The sequence below is a fragment of the Microtus pennsylvanicus genome, chromosome 10, assembly GCF_037038515.1.
Source record: "Microtus pennsylvanicus isolate mMicPen1 chromosome 10, mMicPen1.hap1, whole genome shotgun sequence".
Taxonomy (NCBI): Eukaryota; Metazoa; Chordata; class Mammalia; order Rodentia; family Cricetidae; genus Microtus; species Microtus pennsylvanicus.
In genome coordinates this window covers 38,094,414-38,111,195 of record NC_134588.1, presented here as the reverse complement: position 1 = coordinate 38,111,195, position 16,782 = coordinate 38,094,414, and the positions used below count along the sequence as shown (strand labels likewise).

Genomic DNA, 16,782 nt, shown 5'->3' with positions numbered 1-16,782 from the left:
ATGGATGGATGGATGGATGGACGGACGAAAGACAATTTATAAATAAGGTAATGAAGTACATATTGTTTTTAAAAGAAATGAACATCACCAATAAATATATTTTTTAAAGTGTTCAACATCTTTAATCATCAGGGAAATGCAAATTAAAGTGACTCTGAGATTCTGTCTCCCCTGAATGAGAATGTACGGAGAAAACAAAGAATAAACTGAGGACATGGGTAGCGTGGCTGGCCTGAATGTGGACCACTGCTCTTGGGGGACAGACAAGTGCAACCCCTAAGAAAATCAGTGTGGAGGCTTCTCAAAGACAAAACAAAATGAAACCAGAACTACCATGTAGCCCAGCTATATACTCATGGGCATCTATTCAAAGGACTCTAGATTCCCAGAGATGTTTATTACTGCTCTATTCATAATAGCAAGGAAATGAGATCAGGTGAATGGATAATGAAAACGTGGTACTATACACAACAATTTTATGCATAACAAATTTATTCATCTGTAAAGAAAAATAAAGAATCTACAGAAGAAACTACTAAGTGGGGTAACTCAGAAGATGCATGACACACAATTTCTCTCTCACCAGATCATAGTCTTTAAACTATGAAATTATAAAGGGCCCATAAGACAGATAAAACAGGTTTTGAGAAAGGTTGGGAGGTCAAATACATGCTTTGTGAAAAAAAAAAAATACCAGAATGAGTAAAGAGGAAAATAAAAAGAAAAAATTATGTATGAAAATGCCAAAACATAAACTATCAGTTTGTATACTAATTTAAATAAATTGAATCTGAATCAAAGCTGGAATCCAAATCTGGAAAACGTGTACACAACTAACCTAATGAAATAATTTTACATAAAAATGTTAAAAAGCCATGTACTGATTTTAAAACTCTGCTTGGATGTTCATAATGAAAATTTCCTTTAGAGTTTAAGTGGGGTGGGGGTGGGGTGACAAGACTGGAGAGATGGTTCAGAGGGTAAGAGCACTGGCTGCTCTTCCAGAGCTCCTGAGTTCACCCAGCAACTACTCTCATAATCATCTATAATGAGATCTGCTGCCCTCTTCTGGCATGCAGGTATACATGCAGGCAGAACACTATACATAATAAATAAATCTTTTAAAAAAAGTTTAATTTGGAAGAAAAATAGAGACAACTTTTAAGAGACAAAGATCCAGTGTAAGGCTGGGCAGTGGTGGCACATGCCTTTAATCCTACTTTAATCCTACACTTGGGAGACAGAGACAGGAGGATCTCTGTGAGTTTGCAGCCAACCTGGTCTACAAGAGCTAGTTCCAGCAACCAGGACTGTAAAGCCCTCCAGTGTCAGGTCTTTAAATCCAGTGTGAGATAACATACATGGCTTCTAGAAACTAAATGGAAACAGAAGAGTCCTCTACTACCACTGCAATCTTTTAAAAGAATCAGATAACAAACTATCAAACCCTCAATTTTCAAAGATCTTGAAAACTTGAGAGTAACTCTGAACCCTAAGATTTATAAAATGTTCTGACCTCCAGTTTTGTTTTGAAGCAAAATATTCAGACCTTCCTCAAATAATCCTACAATATATAAACAAATAACCCCAAACAATTGAAGAAAGTTTGCTAAAATAAAATTGGGAAGTTTATTGTCTTCTTTACAGATAGCAATGTAAATCATTAAAAATTGTATTCTTTCCAAATGACTGGCCTTAAAAAATCAAATTGGTGTGAGATAAAATTCAATTTTAAGATCTGCAAAACACATATCAGAAACAAAAATACTCATTATTTTTGCCACAATTAAAAGCAGAGGACTCAGTTTAAGTAAGATCTAACATTTGTAAATTAGATATATTTAAGCTGACAAATAAAAATATTAATAAGAACTACAAATAAAAAGTATCATTTGTGTATTCTCCAGGTCCATTACTATAGATATATTTGCAGAGTACCAAAAGCTCTCAGATCCAATATCAAATAATAGAATTTGGCCAGCACTCTTTATGCCACTTTTATTTAATATGCACTACATGCACATGATGCAAGTAGAGAAGACGTTTTTGAATCCATGCATAAAGGACAAGACAGACTGGTACTATGCCAAACGTGCACTGAGTCAATTAGGGTGTTGTCCAAATTTCCTTAATATGTAAAGGTTTCCATGAAAATAAGTGCAGGTCCAAATATCCTCTTCACTTAGTTTCCTGAGCTTTCTTTGCATTCTGTTTTTCTTTTGCCTAAAAGTTAAAGATATAAAAAAATTAAAGTTTAAAAATTAAACTCTCAAAGACTATTTTAGATCATATTAAAACAAAATGCATCCAATGGTATTCTCAAGAAATAAGACAAACGTATAGGTCACACTACTAGAGCTGTATGGTGAACGGTAGTCCTAACTACTAGCAACACAGAAAAGATAGGTATAAATGAATAAACAAACAAATACTGAGATTTCTGAGTGTGTTCTAAGATACTGAGAACATTACTTATTCCTTGCAACAACTTTTGTTGAATTCTAGTTATTTACCCTCAGTAGATATGAACATCTTTGGTTTACGGAATATGAAATGTAATAATTGTAATAATTCTAGAACATAAAACTCAACCATAGCAATTCCAAAGATATACATACTTATCCATTTCTTACTCAAACTAAGTCTAAAAAATTCTTTATAGTTTTGTTATACTGAAATAAATGAATTTAATATGGTTTTAGTGAGCTTAATATAGTCACTAAAAGAATATATCAGTGGTATCAATAAGTTTATTCGACCTAAATGTTTTTCCACATGATGTCATTTGACCTCATAATTGTACAGCTTTAACACAGTAATTCTATTTGTTCTTTAGTAAGTAAAGAAGCCAAAGCTTATAGACATTACCAAAGTTGACCAAAGCCACACAATTAACAAATAGTGAAGTTTCAAGAGAGGCCCAAGACACTTGTGTTCTCTAGTAGTGCTTTTCAAGATACATACACCAACTGGGGCCCCTATGTAAATATATAGTTATGATTCAGGGATCAAAATGCCTACTGTTCTACAACCCTAACAAGGTCTCATCTCAGGTGACACCAATTCTGCTGGTCTTTGAACAACAACAGTGAATTAGAATTCTGCATTATACAATTAAAAGGTAGGATAACTAGGACAATTATAACTTTTATTATATATCAGTTAACAATTATGCAGCAGTATGAAAAAATTGAGAGCTACACATTAGACTTAATGTATGTGGTGGCACAGGCCTGTAATCTCATAATCTCAGTTACTTGGGAAGCTGAAGTAAAAAGGCTAGTTCAAGGCCAGTTGAATAAAAATAGCTGGGTGTAGCTCAGTGGTAGAGTGTTTACCTACCCTGTGAGAAGCTCTCAGGTTTAACTTCTGCACCAAAAAACAAAACAAAAACAAAAAAAACAACATAGAAAAAAAAAAGACAAACCACACAAAACCAAGAGCAAATTATTATAAAAAATGTTTATGTATAAAATATAGGTACTATCTAAAGTCTAACTACTGCACAAAAATAGCAAAATTAGTTGCTTTATGAACATTTTTAATCAGTAAACATAATTAAGAATTTAATATGTATACCCTATTCTATATAAAATTTCTTCCTTTTTTTTTTATTTTGGCTTCTTTATGTTTGAGACAGTTTCCCCTCTACGGCTCACAGTCCTCCTGACTAGGCTTCCTAAATGCTGATGCAACACCATCCTCAGAAAAGCTTCCTGTTCTCAAATAATGAAAACACAACTCAATTTTAGGCATAATGTGAAATAAAGTTAAGTATTTACTATTTTGCTTTTAGACTCTGAATACAGTACAGAATTTTTGCTAAAATTAACAAAAATATTGTGATCATTGCTCTACTTCTTTAAGGGAAAGAAAAGGTTTTAAAGGTTAGCTACTTATTATCAATTGATTCAAACTTCAATACTGTGAAATAATCTTGGATTCCCCTATCAACTACATTCATGATTTTATCTAATAGGCACTAGAAGTTTAAAAAGTTAGAATTGACAATGATTTAGAATTATACATATATATGCTGCAATCACACACACACACACACAAAAAAAAAACGCAATAACATTTTTAGTGCTGTAAGTGTACCTGAATAAATAAAAGGTTCACAAATGGAAACTTAATCTGGCCAATTTTATGTTTCAAGAACAGAACTGGTATATGGTACAACAAGTTTTACAACTACTTTTAGGTTACCTCCTGAGCAGTTTTTATGCAAAGTATGCAATTCTCATATAACAAAACCATAAAATTTTAGTCTGTCTTTATAGTTATATGACCAAGGGAAATTTAGTCTTCTGTTTTGCTTATTTTTCTTAAAATGAAAAGATTTTGGTCCTAACTACTTGGACCCCAGTAAGCATTGTCTCCTGTTGGCATTAGCATCACTACTTAGAGTGACACATCTTTTCTGTCTTGTTCATCCTACTCCCTCTCGCAGGCACATGAGAATTCCACACATTCCAAATCCACTTCTAGAATCTGCAGGCAATTCTTCTTGAAAGTACTATGATTAACAAACATAATGAAAGCTTCTTACTGCATATAATTTTAAAATCGAATCTTAATCTATTTTTACCTGTTCCTCAATTTGCTTTCTTTTTAACATGTGCATCCATTTGCAGGATTTCAACATAGTATAATAATTTGTTTTTTCCCTCAAAAAAGGATGATTAAATACATTTGCTCTAAGAATATTATTTAGGAGCTACTCTGTCCAAACTTTTAGCATAATGCTAATACTAATTACACGATACTATTCAGCCCCCTATAATTATTTCACCCTTTCCCAAACCATTCCATATGTTGGTTGAATAAATTTATTTATCATAACAAAATATCTAGAATGTAAGTGCAGCTAGACAAATGAGATGAACAATTTAAAACAATTCCACCAAATGCTGAATCCAAATACCCTCACAACCTAGCAGTTAGCAATGTATATATAGAAAAAATATATACATTGCTTATTAAAATTTTAATTTCTAAAAATTTTTGAATAGGTAAACTAGACAGTCAATAACTGCTTTCCTTAAAAAGTATACAAACAGAAAGATCAACAGAGCTGGTGTTACACTAATATACATTCACATACTGCCACCTTGTGTCAAAGCAATGTGAACTAAGTAACTATGGTTCTAATGCAAAGATGTTCTCTCTAAATTCTCAAAAAAATAAATAATAATCTGGGGCGTATACTGTCGTGGAAAAAAATTTAAATCACACAAATTTTACCTAATCTATACAAAAATACTGTATTTGAAAGCAAATTTTAAATTTACATTGTATAAGTGGTAATTTTTCCATAGGTTCCCTATGAGAAATTTTGTTCAAGATGACCCTGAACACTGAATCCACTTGCTTCCACTTCCAAATACTAGAATTACAGGCATGTACCACCACACCTAACTCTATCTAGTATTTTCAAAACAGAAACAGTTCACGGTGTTTCAAAGAATACTGTATTTAGATATCCTCTTAACAAACAAATCTGAAGACCATCAGGTCTTAATGGTTAATAAAAGTTGAAAATTAATTTCCCATCTTAATGAGGAATATTAACAGAAAAGTCCCATGTGGAAAAGAGAAGAGTTTCAGTCTTCTACAACTACAATAAGTCTGCATTTAATGCTAAAGAGTGGGTCGTATGTTTCAAGTAAAAAGGCAAACACAAATATATTAGGATTCAAATCTCAGTATTATGTGAAATTTATAATAAGAAATAATCTGGGACAAAAAATGTATTTGTTTTGTACACTTTAAAATCAATAAGAAAAATATACCTACCATGTATTCTTGTCTTTAAATTAATGGTCCAAATTTTTATTTGCCTAGTAGTGTCTTCTCAAAGTGTTTCTCAAAATGTGGTACACAGATCAGTTGCATTAGAATCACTTGGGGAACTTATTAAACATTCCTTCCCCTACGTGAGAATATCTGGGGAGGGGGCCAGGTAACATGTAATTTAAAGAGCATCCAGAGATGGTCATTTTCAGAAAAGCTGATTTACAATATAAACTTACAAACAATTTAACTGTATTTCATTCATCCGCAAATATTTTATTAAGTGCCTAACAATGAAAAATAAATCAGAATTTTCTACTTATTTATGTTAAATATCCCTCAGTGGGACAGATTCTAGATTCTATTTGCTAGCCAATTAAATCTTTTAATCCCCCCACAATGCCCCTCTAGTTCTAAACTCTCTGGAATCAATGCAAAATTTTATAAAATTAGCTAAGAAAAAAATCCATTATTTCAGTTATTAACACTGAAAAAAAAATTTTAAAAGAAAGGAATGCTTTAATACAGAAAAAGCTGAGCTCTACACATTAAGAATTATGGAATGCTAAAGTCATGGGGAAATGCTTTGTTTTCGTGTTAAAGTATTAGGCTACACTCCTTTTCCTAGAATGCAAAATACTAGGCAAAAGAGTAAAACTAAAAAGCTTCAAACTTTATATCCACTCATGCCTAAAACAATGTATTGGGGAAGCATCTAGTCTGAGTGTGAATAGTCATCACTGCAGTACGTACCTTTTCTACAAGTGGAATTAACTGCTGGTGTTCTGCTAAGGTCTTTAACAATTCCATAATGAAAGGCAGGTAGTTATGCTTCCTTCTAATATTTTCAATCTGAAAATAAAACACATTTTCTGATCATATTATCTTTTTGTATCCAACATAAAATCTTCCATCCTCATAAACAGTACAAGAAATGAGATTTGATTTCTACTGATAATAAAGACTATACAATAAAACATGTAGCAAACAGGCTTTTTAAAAGTCCATTCTAGAAAATGTGCTACGATGGGGGTGGGGGAAGCCCATTCCAAGGATATTTAAAAAACAACCTTAAGGTTTACAAGATAAATTCACACCCCTGCTACTGTAACTACATAACTGCTAACTAAAGCCCAGTCTAATGACACCAGCTTTAGTTTCTGAATATCAACAAATTTTCTTGGGGATTGTTTTATAACAGTGAAAGTAGTGGAAAAAGAAAATCTGTGCTTCATTGAAAAGCAAGTAAGCAGTCTCCAAATTACTTGCTTCTAGCCTTTCATGATCACTGAGTTATTATACATTCCATCTAGATGTTCGATTGAGTGCTCCTTTCCCATAGTTGCAGCTTCTATCATTCGTAAGAAATCTCAACATTCCCTCACATAAATTGAATTTTTAATTTCTTTTAAACTAGCTGTGATTTTTTACAAGCTCTTATAATTAATTAATAGGTAGGCTGTGGACCTTTATAGTATTATGTGACATGGACGATAATGGCTGAAGCTACCATCTCTTACTTTCCTATCCCCATAAACCTTGGCCCTTTCTTTGCCTAAAGTATTCTGAGAACTTGTCCACCTCAAACCTGAACAAAATCCTACTTGGATTCAGTTCTGCTCCATTTATTTACTTTAATCTCTAAGAGTCATCTGTTGGCTGTTAAGTACAACATGACACTGCTGACACAAGTGAGCAAAAACAACAAAAATAAAGTCCTTGACTTCAAGCTCCACGTGAAAAGCATACACAAGTGAAGGCATGCAGTCCCTAAGCCCCCTCCTCCGTCCACTCTTAGCTCACTGAACAGACTGTAAGTGAAGGAGGACGGCAGAATAACATAAATGTCAGTGATAACTAAACAAATTAAATAAGGATTCTTAAAAACCTAAGAATTTTAAAGCAAAAATCAAGAGACAAACATTAAGTAATTTTAAGGTATAGTGATTTGGTTGTACATTTAAAATGGGACATATAATAAGAAACAAAAAAGGCTATAGGAAAAAAATTAATTTTATTAACAGTACTAGCACATATGTATGAAAATGGTATGAGATCCATTATTTTGTATGCTAACAAATTAATTTAAAATTTTTTATTAGTATTACTATTCATGAGGCAAATGAGTAAAGTTCAGAGAAATCAAAATTTCCATACTAAGAAATACAATTTATGCATTAAGTGGAAAGCCTTTTTAATACTAAACAAGTATTAGTATGAATTTATCTTGTACTAAAAAAAATGTACTTCTTAACCTGAAAAAGCAGTCAGGCAAGCACCTAGTGTAGTGGGCATGTATCTGTAATCCCAGCACTTGCAAAAGGCAGAGGCAGGAAATCACCCACTAGGTCAAGGCTAACATACTATATACATAGAGTTAGAGGCCAGGAATGGCTACACAGCCAGGACTACATTTGAGATGGTTTCAAAAAACATAAATTCATTATCCACTTGAAAACCTGACTATAAGTATTGATCAAGAAAAACCTGAAGAACCTGAAACATGTCACATTACACAGCACAGGAATTCTCAAAGCCTATAGATAAGAGGTCCTAGTTATCCCCCATGATCATAGGTAAGATGTCCTGGACTTCAGGAAGAACAGTAGGCACTGAACTGAGACATCTTACAGAGTAAAAATCTTTTCATAATAAAATTTAAAAAGTGAAACTGTCAAATGCCAGGTAATCAATACCTTATTCTGAAAACTCACAATGATGGGAAGGAAAGCAATCACTTCAACGTACCTTCATCTCAAAATTTTCTAAAATGTTAGAGTAGCCCATCCTGAAAAAACATACCTTATATCTCTTTAACTTTTGTACTTCTTCTTCAATGAGCATCTGGTTTCTGGCAACTTCTGACTGAATAGCACTTAACACAGTACTACCCTGATCTGTATCCATGGGTTCCTCCTTAGTGAGAAGAAAAAGAAACAGCACCCTAATGACTGTGGCTTAAGTCCTGACTACATTTAAATGATTAAGATACTATAATTACTTCAAATTTAATTTTGGCAAGAATATCAGCTGAATAATAAAAAATTGAAAGAATGAAAGTTCTAAATACACCTTCCATATTTCTATGTTCTATAATAATACATGACATTTTTATCTGCCACCAATATTGTAACATACTATAGTGCTACAATCCATTAACCTACAAAATATATCTGCTTAAACTCTCCTAAGATGTGATCAAAGGACTTTTAAAAGACTTTCTCTATCATTAGTTCTCTTTTCCAATCATATTTACAGCCATAAAAATCATTAAGATTAGTAAATATTACATGTACATTCATATATACCTAGTTAACTCCTATAGATATATACTTTAATTATATAATGAAATAAGAGAAAATAGCTAAAATAACTCAATACTAACATTTACCACCTGTTAGTCTTTAAGTATTAGGTAAATTTAATTCTAGTGATAATATTTTATGGTAAAGATTATAATCTTCATTCTACATTAAGAAACTGAGAAAAATATCAATTGGAAAAGCTAGTAACTAAAACTAAGTAGCACAAATTCCAAATATTTTCCTTTAATCTCCTATCTAAATGATTGAATCTATTTTGAAAAAGAAAATCAAAGTAATTTTCCCCTGAGAGAATACAATACCTACTCTGAAATTTTATACTTAAAGGCCACAGGAAAAGAAGGCTCAATGGGCAAGAGTGCTTTCTGTTCAAACATGTTCACCTGAGTTCACACCATCAGCAGCCCAAAAAAAAAAAAAAAAAAAAAAAAAAAAACAGGAAATTGCCACACACATGCCTATAACACTGATGCTGGAGGACCAAAGAAGAAATTCTTTGGAACTTGTTGAGCACTAGCCTAGCTCCAAGTTTAATGACAGACTTTGTCTCAAAAATATAATGCACAGTAACATAAAATTTCATCTTCACTATATGCACAAAAAATTAAAACAAAATAAAAATTATAAAATCATTAGTATTAAAATACTTCATTATGTATATGTGTGCGTACACGTGTGCATATATTTATATATATATATATAGCTGACCACAAACCTCTGCAAGTTGTCTTTGTAACTCGGCTATCTTCTGTTCATATATCATTTTTCTGTCAGATACAATGGCCATTAAATTAAATCGAATTTCACCTTCACTATACCTACAAAAAAGTTTATAATATATAAAAATTATAAAATCATTAGTATTATTATTAATAATAATAATATTATTATATTCCGATTAACTATCACTAAACAATAAAAATTGGCATTTTAAGAAGGTTTTGTATAAAAAAGAGTATAATGCAGCAAAAGACCATCTAAATTTCACTAATTGCAAGTATTTTTAAATGTTCTACACTACTATGAATTTCACTTAAAACATTTAAAATATCATGTTTTCATCATTCCTCTTTGTTATAAGAGATACGACAATTATTACTTAAGATCTCAGAGAGAAGAATTACACCAAGACTATACATTTGCTAGACTCTACTGATGATACTACACTATTTCTTGCAAGTCATGATGTAGTTTATACTGTTAGTTAATATTTTAAGCTTTTATTTATAAATATGAAATATGTGTCATTATTTGAATAAAATATCCTGTTGTAAAATTATTACACTGATAAAAAGCTCACGACAGTAAAAACTGCCATAAAAGTATTATATTAGAAATTAACTATAACACTTACTCAAGCTAACAGAACACTAGAAAAATATAAGTCCACACTTGCATTAGTCTATACTTAATTTCACTCATCAGAAAGAATAAAAACCAATATAACTAATGATTTGAAGTACATGAAAATGCTTTAAAATTTCTAGATTTTGTTAAAATTGAAAGAGTTTCATTATTCCTAATTTTCCTATCAAATACAACTGAAATTTGTGGAAATAATATATTAAAAGGAGAAAGAAAAAGGAAAAATCACAGGTGGAGAGAAGGCAGACAAGTTAAGGAACACAGGCTCCAGAATGACAAGGCAGGGTAATTCTCTGAGTTTTCTTTTTGCCTTACATATCCCAGATTTGAAGCAAAAACAAAAACAAACTAACAGCCCCCTTCCCCACCTACATGACAAACACTGACAAAAAAGACCTAGTAAAAACCTGCTCTCCAATAAAACAAGAAAGGCTGAAGGCTGGAAAGACACAAGCTTTTAGACAATAGTCCCCATACTATATCCAAAAACTACAGTAAAAAACCAAGATTTCCAACCTCACTAAGTGATAATGAGATGCCTGATGCCTGGGTTAGTGAGGAGAAACAGGTGAGAATAAAGCTGTGATTTCCAATGTTTGCCAAGTGGTAATAAAAACACCCACCTGCAGTATCAGAAGCCTGACGGGAAATCAGAACTGCCACTGCCATCTAATAGCAAAGAGGTCCCTCCCACTTTAGCATTAGAACAGGCATGCAGAGAGCACTAACAAAGAAGCCATACCTCCCCTAGCCAAAGAGGGTCACTAGAAGTCTTGCTGGTAGTCAGAACTCCCACTGCTGCCCAGCAGTTAAGAGGAAACCTCTTTCTTCCTCAGGTGTCAAGAGGCCAGGTGGGGGAAATGTGAATTTCTGCTCCTATCTGACATTAGTGAGGCAGCAATCCCAATTTACCCTGCCAGCACAGTGTTGAGTAAAAAGAAACTGAAATATGATGCAGAATCTCATTATAATAATCAAAATGTTCAGGTTCTAGTAGATCTATTCACGGTAGTTGAAAACCATGAAACAAACCGTCAAGGTGAGTAAAAAGGCCCTTCATAGTGAGGTGCCAGACATCAGTACCTTCTGTCAGAACTACCGGAGTCCTTGTGATAGCGTTCAATTAGCAATCACAGAAAAACAATAAACACATTTTTAGAGTCAAATAGGAATTTTACTACTGACTTATATAATAACCAAGACAGAAACCTCAATCGTCAATAGATGGGCTCAACAGCAAAATGGAAGGCAAGACGAAAAGAATCAGTAAATGGAGACAGAAAACATTCCAATATAAATACAGCCCTGGGCTGGCTGTGGTGATGCAAACTTGTAATCCCAGCAGATGCAGACAGACCTTTGAGTTTGAGGTGGTCCACATAATGAGTTCCAGGGCAGCCAGGGTTACATACAAAGACCTTATCTAAAGAAAGGAAAGAATGGGGCAGGGTTTGCAAACATGCAAGCAGTTAAGGACAACAAAAGCCTGGGGGAAATCCATGGAACCAAATGAGAGATCCAATATTTGAGCACTTGACAGCCAGGAAAAAGAAAACAGTGAATTTTTAAACTTTCCAAGAGATGAAAGCTGAAAACTCCTCAAGTTTAGCAAACTACAAACACAAAGATTGAAGAGGAAAAACCTAACCTCTGAAGAAAACTGAAGATAAAGAGAAAAATTCTGAGAGCAGCATAAGGAAAAAATATCAGGAACCACAGTGGTCAGAGTCCAGGAGTTTAACATTCTCCAAACACTCAAAAGACCATCGGATAATCATTCTATTTTGTTGTTTTTGTTGCTGTTTTGGCTTTTCGAGACAGTTTCTTTGTAAACCCCTGGCTGTCCTGGAACTCACTCTGTAGACCAGGCTGGCCTCGAACTCAGAGATGTCTGCCTCTCTCTTCTGAATGCTGAGATTAGAGGAGTGTGCCACCACCACCTAGCTCAATTAAGCATTCTGTAAGACTTTCCTTCCAAAATGAAACAGAAAAAACTAAGCTATCTCTAAGAAAACTATGGAAGAAGAAAATGGAATATACTGACAGGGAAGCGACCCGAAAAGAAAAGCCAAAGGAAGCTTTTTAACACAACAAAGATGGCAATAGAAGGAATCCTGGAACATCAACAAAACAGAACAGGAAAAGAAAAACACAACTCCATATGGTACATGCATCTTCTCTATGTTTTCTATGTTCTTTCATGATGAATGCAAAAAATTCTACAGCTGATGTTCTCCTAAAGTATGCATAGAGGAACTATGCATAGCAATGATACTGACATACTTTGAACAAAGTATGAGAAAGAAAGACTTTCACATTACAGTCTTAACTGGTAAAATGCTGACACAAATAGACTGATGAGAAACCACTAAAAATACAGAGAATATACAAAAAAAATTCTATAGATAAAAAGAAACAGAATTCTAAAAAATATCCAAGAAACTGGCAGGAAACAGAAAACAGAAAAGCAAAAAGAACAGAAAATCTAACGGACAGAACTAAACCACATTATTTACATTAAATGTAATTATTTTATATGCATATTTTATATTTTATATGTAATTTTATGTAAATTATATTTGATAAAAATTAACTCAATAAATTAAAAAACTGATAGGTTAGATTGGAAAACATCTCATGAATATATACTGCCTATAAAAAATTCATTTCAAATATGTCATTAGGCAAACTGAAAATTAAAGGATTGAGAAAAATGTGCATTTTTTTATAATCAAAATAAAGCAAAAATGGCTATGCTATTAGACAAATCATTCATGGAAAAGAAAATTACAAAAACAAATGTTATATGTTGATATATAAAAAAAAAAAATCAATCCTGAAAAATAAAACACTGATCAAAATATGCAGACATAAACAACTAAACTAGAAAACATATAAAGCAAAATTGGTAAAAATGAAAGGAGAAATTCAAAACTGTTCCCTTTTGCAGATCACATTTGTTTAGGTAGAAAAATGTCATAGAATAGGTGTGTTTATTTAAGTTAAAGAATGAAAAATAAAGAAGAAAAAAGTTACTTCTCTTTTTGTTAATTAGCAAAACTACACAGAAAACAAAAATTAAAGTGTAGCAGCATTTATAATACCACTCAAAAATATAAAGTGCTTAGCTAATTAAAAAAATAAATACAGGAGTTATAGGCTGAATATACAAAATGCTGGTGAAAGAAATTAAGATCTAAATAAATATATCATAATCAGGAATTGAAAAGCTCAACACAGTAGATATATTAATTCTCAAATTGTTAAAAACAAAACAAAAAAACCTTTTTTTTTAAAATTCATATCTCCCCAAAACTTTTGTAAATATTGTAATGGCGTAAATGAATGCAGACAGATTGTAAAAATATATACAGCTTTAATGGGGAAATAGACTTACAGACCCACAGGTTCCTGCGGAGAACAGGAAAACAGAAGGGGCAGGGGGCTCACAATCGCCAGATTTATATGTAAACATTAGCCCAAGGCGAACACGCCCCCTAATGGGCTGGGCTTATCCCTACATACTGTGACAGGAAATATGCTAAAAAGTGTTGGGAAACAAAGCAACTGTAATGGCTAAAGTAAACTGTGAAGAATGAAATGGAAGTATGAGGCACTGGTCACCAGGTATCAAGGCTCACAGCTATCCTGATCAGGAACATCATATAGCACTAAAGGAGGCTAAACAGATCAAGAAGAAGAAGAAAAAAAAAAAACTGTGACAAAGAAATAAAATCACACATATATGCCCAGATCACATAAAAATTTTTAACAGTTATTGAAGGAATTCAGTGAAAAATAGGTAGCCTTTTCAACAACTTGTGATGGAGAAATTGAATATGCACAGGCTAAAGAAACAGACCTTAAAAAGCTAAACACCTCACCATACATAAAATCATCTCAAAATAGTTCAGAGTTAAATTAAAAATATACTATAAACCTCTTAAGGAAAACAAATGAAATGGAATCTAGTGCCTTGCAAAGAACTCTTAAATTTGACAACCAAAACACAATTCATAGTGGGAAATATTGATAAACTGAACTGGATCAGAAAAAAGACTTTTTTCAAAGAGTGAGTAGGCTAGAAAAAAAAATTCAACTTCTATACTACAGATTACTACCCATCAACAAAAACTAAACAGCTGCTGCAGATGTACCTCAGTGGTTGAGTACCAGCTTAGTGTGTACAAGTCCTGAATTAGATCCCTAGCACCTCCCAACAATGAAAACCTCTCATGTATTATGCTGAATAAAGAGATGTAATGTTAAAAGATGACAAAATGTATGATTCTAGTTTTATAATGTGAAAACATCAAACTAGGAATTAAGGTGTAAACAGAGGGAAAGTGGGTATCAGGAGAAGGAGTGAACCATGGGAATAAAAGAACATAAAGGACCCTAGAGTGAGACTGAATTTTGCTGCTGTGCCTTGTCTATACCAGTATCAGTATCTCGGCAGTGATACTATAGCATAGGTTTCTAAGATGATAAGGTAAATAGTACCCATAATCTCTTTCTTAGAACTGAACATGGATAATTATTTCAAAGGTACTTTATTTTCTTTTTTTTAATATTTATTTATTTATACAATATTCTCTCTGTGTGTATGTCTGCAGGCCAGAAGAGGGCATCAGATCTCACTACAGATGGTTGTGAGCCAATATGTGGTTGCTGGGAATTGAACTCAGGACCTTCAGAAGAGCAGGCAATGCTCTTAACCACTGAGCCATCTCTCCAGCCCCAAAGGTACTTTATTTTGAAAGTTCAAAACCACCAAAACAATACTCCAAAACTATCTGTACAAATATTAGCCGCAGAAAACAGTGTATTTAAGGCTGCTGCTGTAGTCCAGTGGTAGATAGCTTGCCTAGCATACCTGAGTCCCTAGATTTGATGCCCTGAACTGCCAAAACAAAACAAATAAAAAACAAAAACTAAATCCTCAGTTAATAGAGAACAATGTTTACTTGCCATATCACTAAAAAAAAAAAAAATTCTAAAATACATCTCCAAAAGCATTAATTTAAACAAGAGGAGGTTAGATGTTTAACATTTAACATAAAAGAATTAAAACTTTAAGTTAAAAATTTAATTTAAATTAAAATTAAAAAACCTTAAAAACCAGATTTATACATCAATGACATTAGTGGAGCATTACTTTTGTATCCTTTTCTCTATGACTGGCCTCACTGCACTAATCCAGTCATCTTGATTGCATGCACCTAGAAAGAAATGTCAAACAGTTAAAACAAAAATAGAAAAGACAACATTAACATTTCTCTAAGTTTTAATCAACAATACTCAAGTAAACACAGGACTTAAATCATGTGTTCTAAAGTCTCAGTACGCAGTCTGCTACATCTAAAAACAAGCAGTTCTTCTGATGGAGCCTTCCCAGAGCCTGAACTGCAGGTGTGAGCCACCACACAACTTGTCAACTTTTTTTAGTTATGGTAAGCTTCAATTCTTACTTTCTGATAACAGAAAGAATACTGTCATTTAACATCATGCCATGCTGTCATGCAATAGATATGAAATAAAATACTTGAGGAAGTAAATAATAAATTAGGAAGATAACTCACCTAAATGTACAACCCCGAAAAAACTTATCTAAATGTACACTCAGTGGTAGAGTGCTTGCCTAACACATGGGTATGTTTATTCATAATCTCTCTCTTTTTCTCTCCCTCTCTTCCTCCCCTACACATAAATTCTTTAATCAAAAATTTTTTAGGTTATCATGTTTTATAGATGACAAAACTAAAGGCTTAGAAAAAAAAACAATCCACAAGTTAGTGGCAAAATTAGGACTCAATCCTTAATAGAACTGGGGGTAGGGAGACGGGGAACTAAACTAAATGCTGGGAAAAAGAAGGTGGAGTCAGTAAGACGCCATGTAGCCAACAGAGGGAAAGACATTAGGGTTAGGGTTAGTAAGCTGCCAGGTGGAACCTTGCTGGTAGGCCATGACCCTTGAGGTAAAATATAAAATAATAAAAATGGGTTAATTTAATATGTAAAAGCTTGCCAGAAATATGCTATAGTGATTGGTCAGGCAGTGATTTAATTAATACAGTTTCTGTGTGGCTATTTTGGGAGTCTGGATGATGGGAAAACAAACAAGCAGCCTCTTACAACACAGATTCAAATAAAGCAAAGGTTTGATCGATTGTAATCTAAAACAACAAATGAAGAAAGTTAATGAAATCACAAAAGAGAATTTTAATTCTTTTGGGAAGAGCTGGAGTGTAGTTGAGTTTTAGAGTCCTTGCATAGTATCTATTGTAGGGCTTTGTGA

The 16,782-nt window shown here is 33.0% G+C and overlaps 1 protein-coding gene across 7 annotated transcripts in view; it reads right to left on the bottom strand.

Annotated features, from left to right (window-relative positions):
• Positions 1 to 930: 930 nt before the first annotated feature.
• The window catches only part of Uchl5 (ubiquitin C-terminal hydrolase L5), a 42,091-nt gene continuing 26,239 nt past the window's right edge, over positions 931 to 16,782 (bottom strand). Inside the window, exons 7-12 of one of the 7 annotated variants that reach the window (XR_012912065.1) lie at positions 15,643 to 15,706; positions 9,835 to 9,937; positions 8,599 to 8,712; positions 6,550 to 6,648; positions 5,800 to 5,949; positions 931 to 2,223 (exon numbers count right to left, since the gene is read on the bottom strand). Coding sequence is in view for 5 of the 7 variants with exons in the window: in XM_075988175.1 (XP_075844290.1) it covers positions 2,179 to 2,223; positions 6,550 to 6,648; positions 8,599 to 8,712; positions 9,835 to 9,937; positions 15,643 to 15,706 (425 nt within the window). In the remaining 2 variants the exon portion in view is untranslated. Of the gene's footprint in view, positions 2,224 to 5,798; positions 5,950 to 6,549; positions 6,649 to 8,598; positions 8,713 to 9,834; positions 9,938 to 15,642; positions 15,707 to 16,782 lie in introns of those variants that run through there. The other 6 variants (XR_012912066.1, XM_075988172.1, XM_075988175.1 and 3 more) reach the window with 6 other exon arrangements.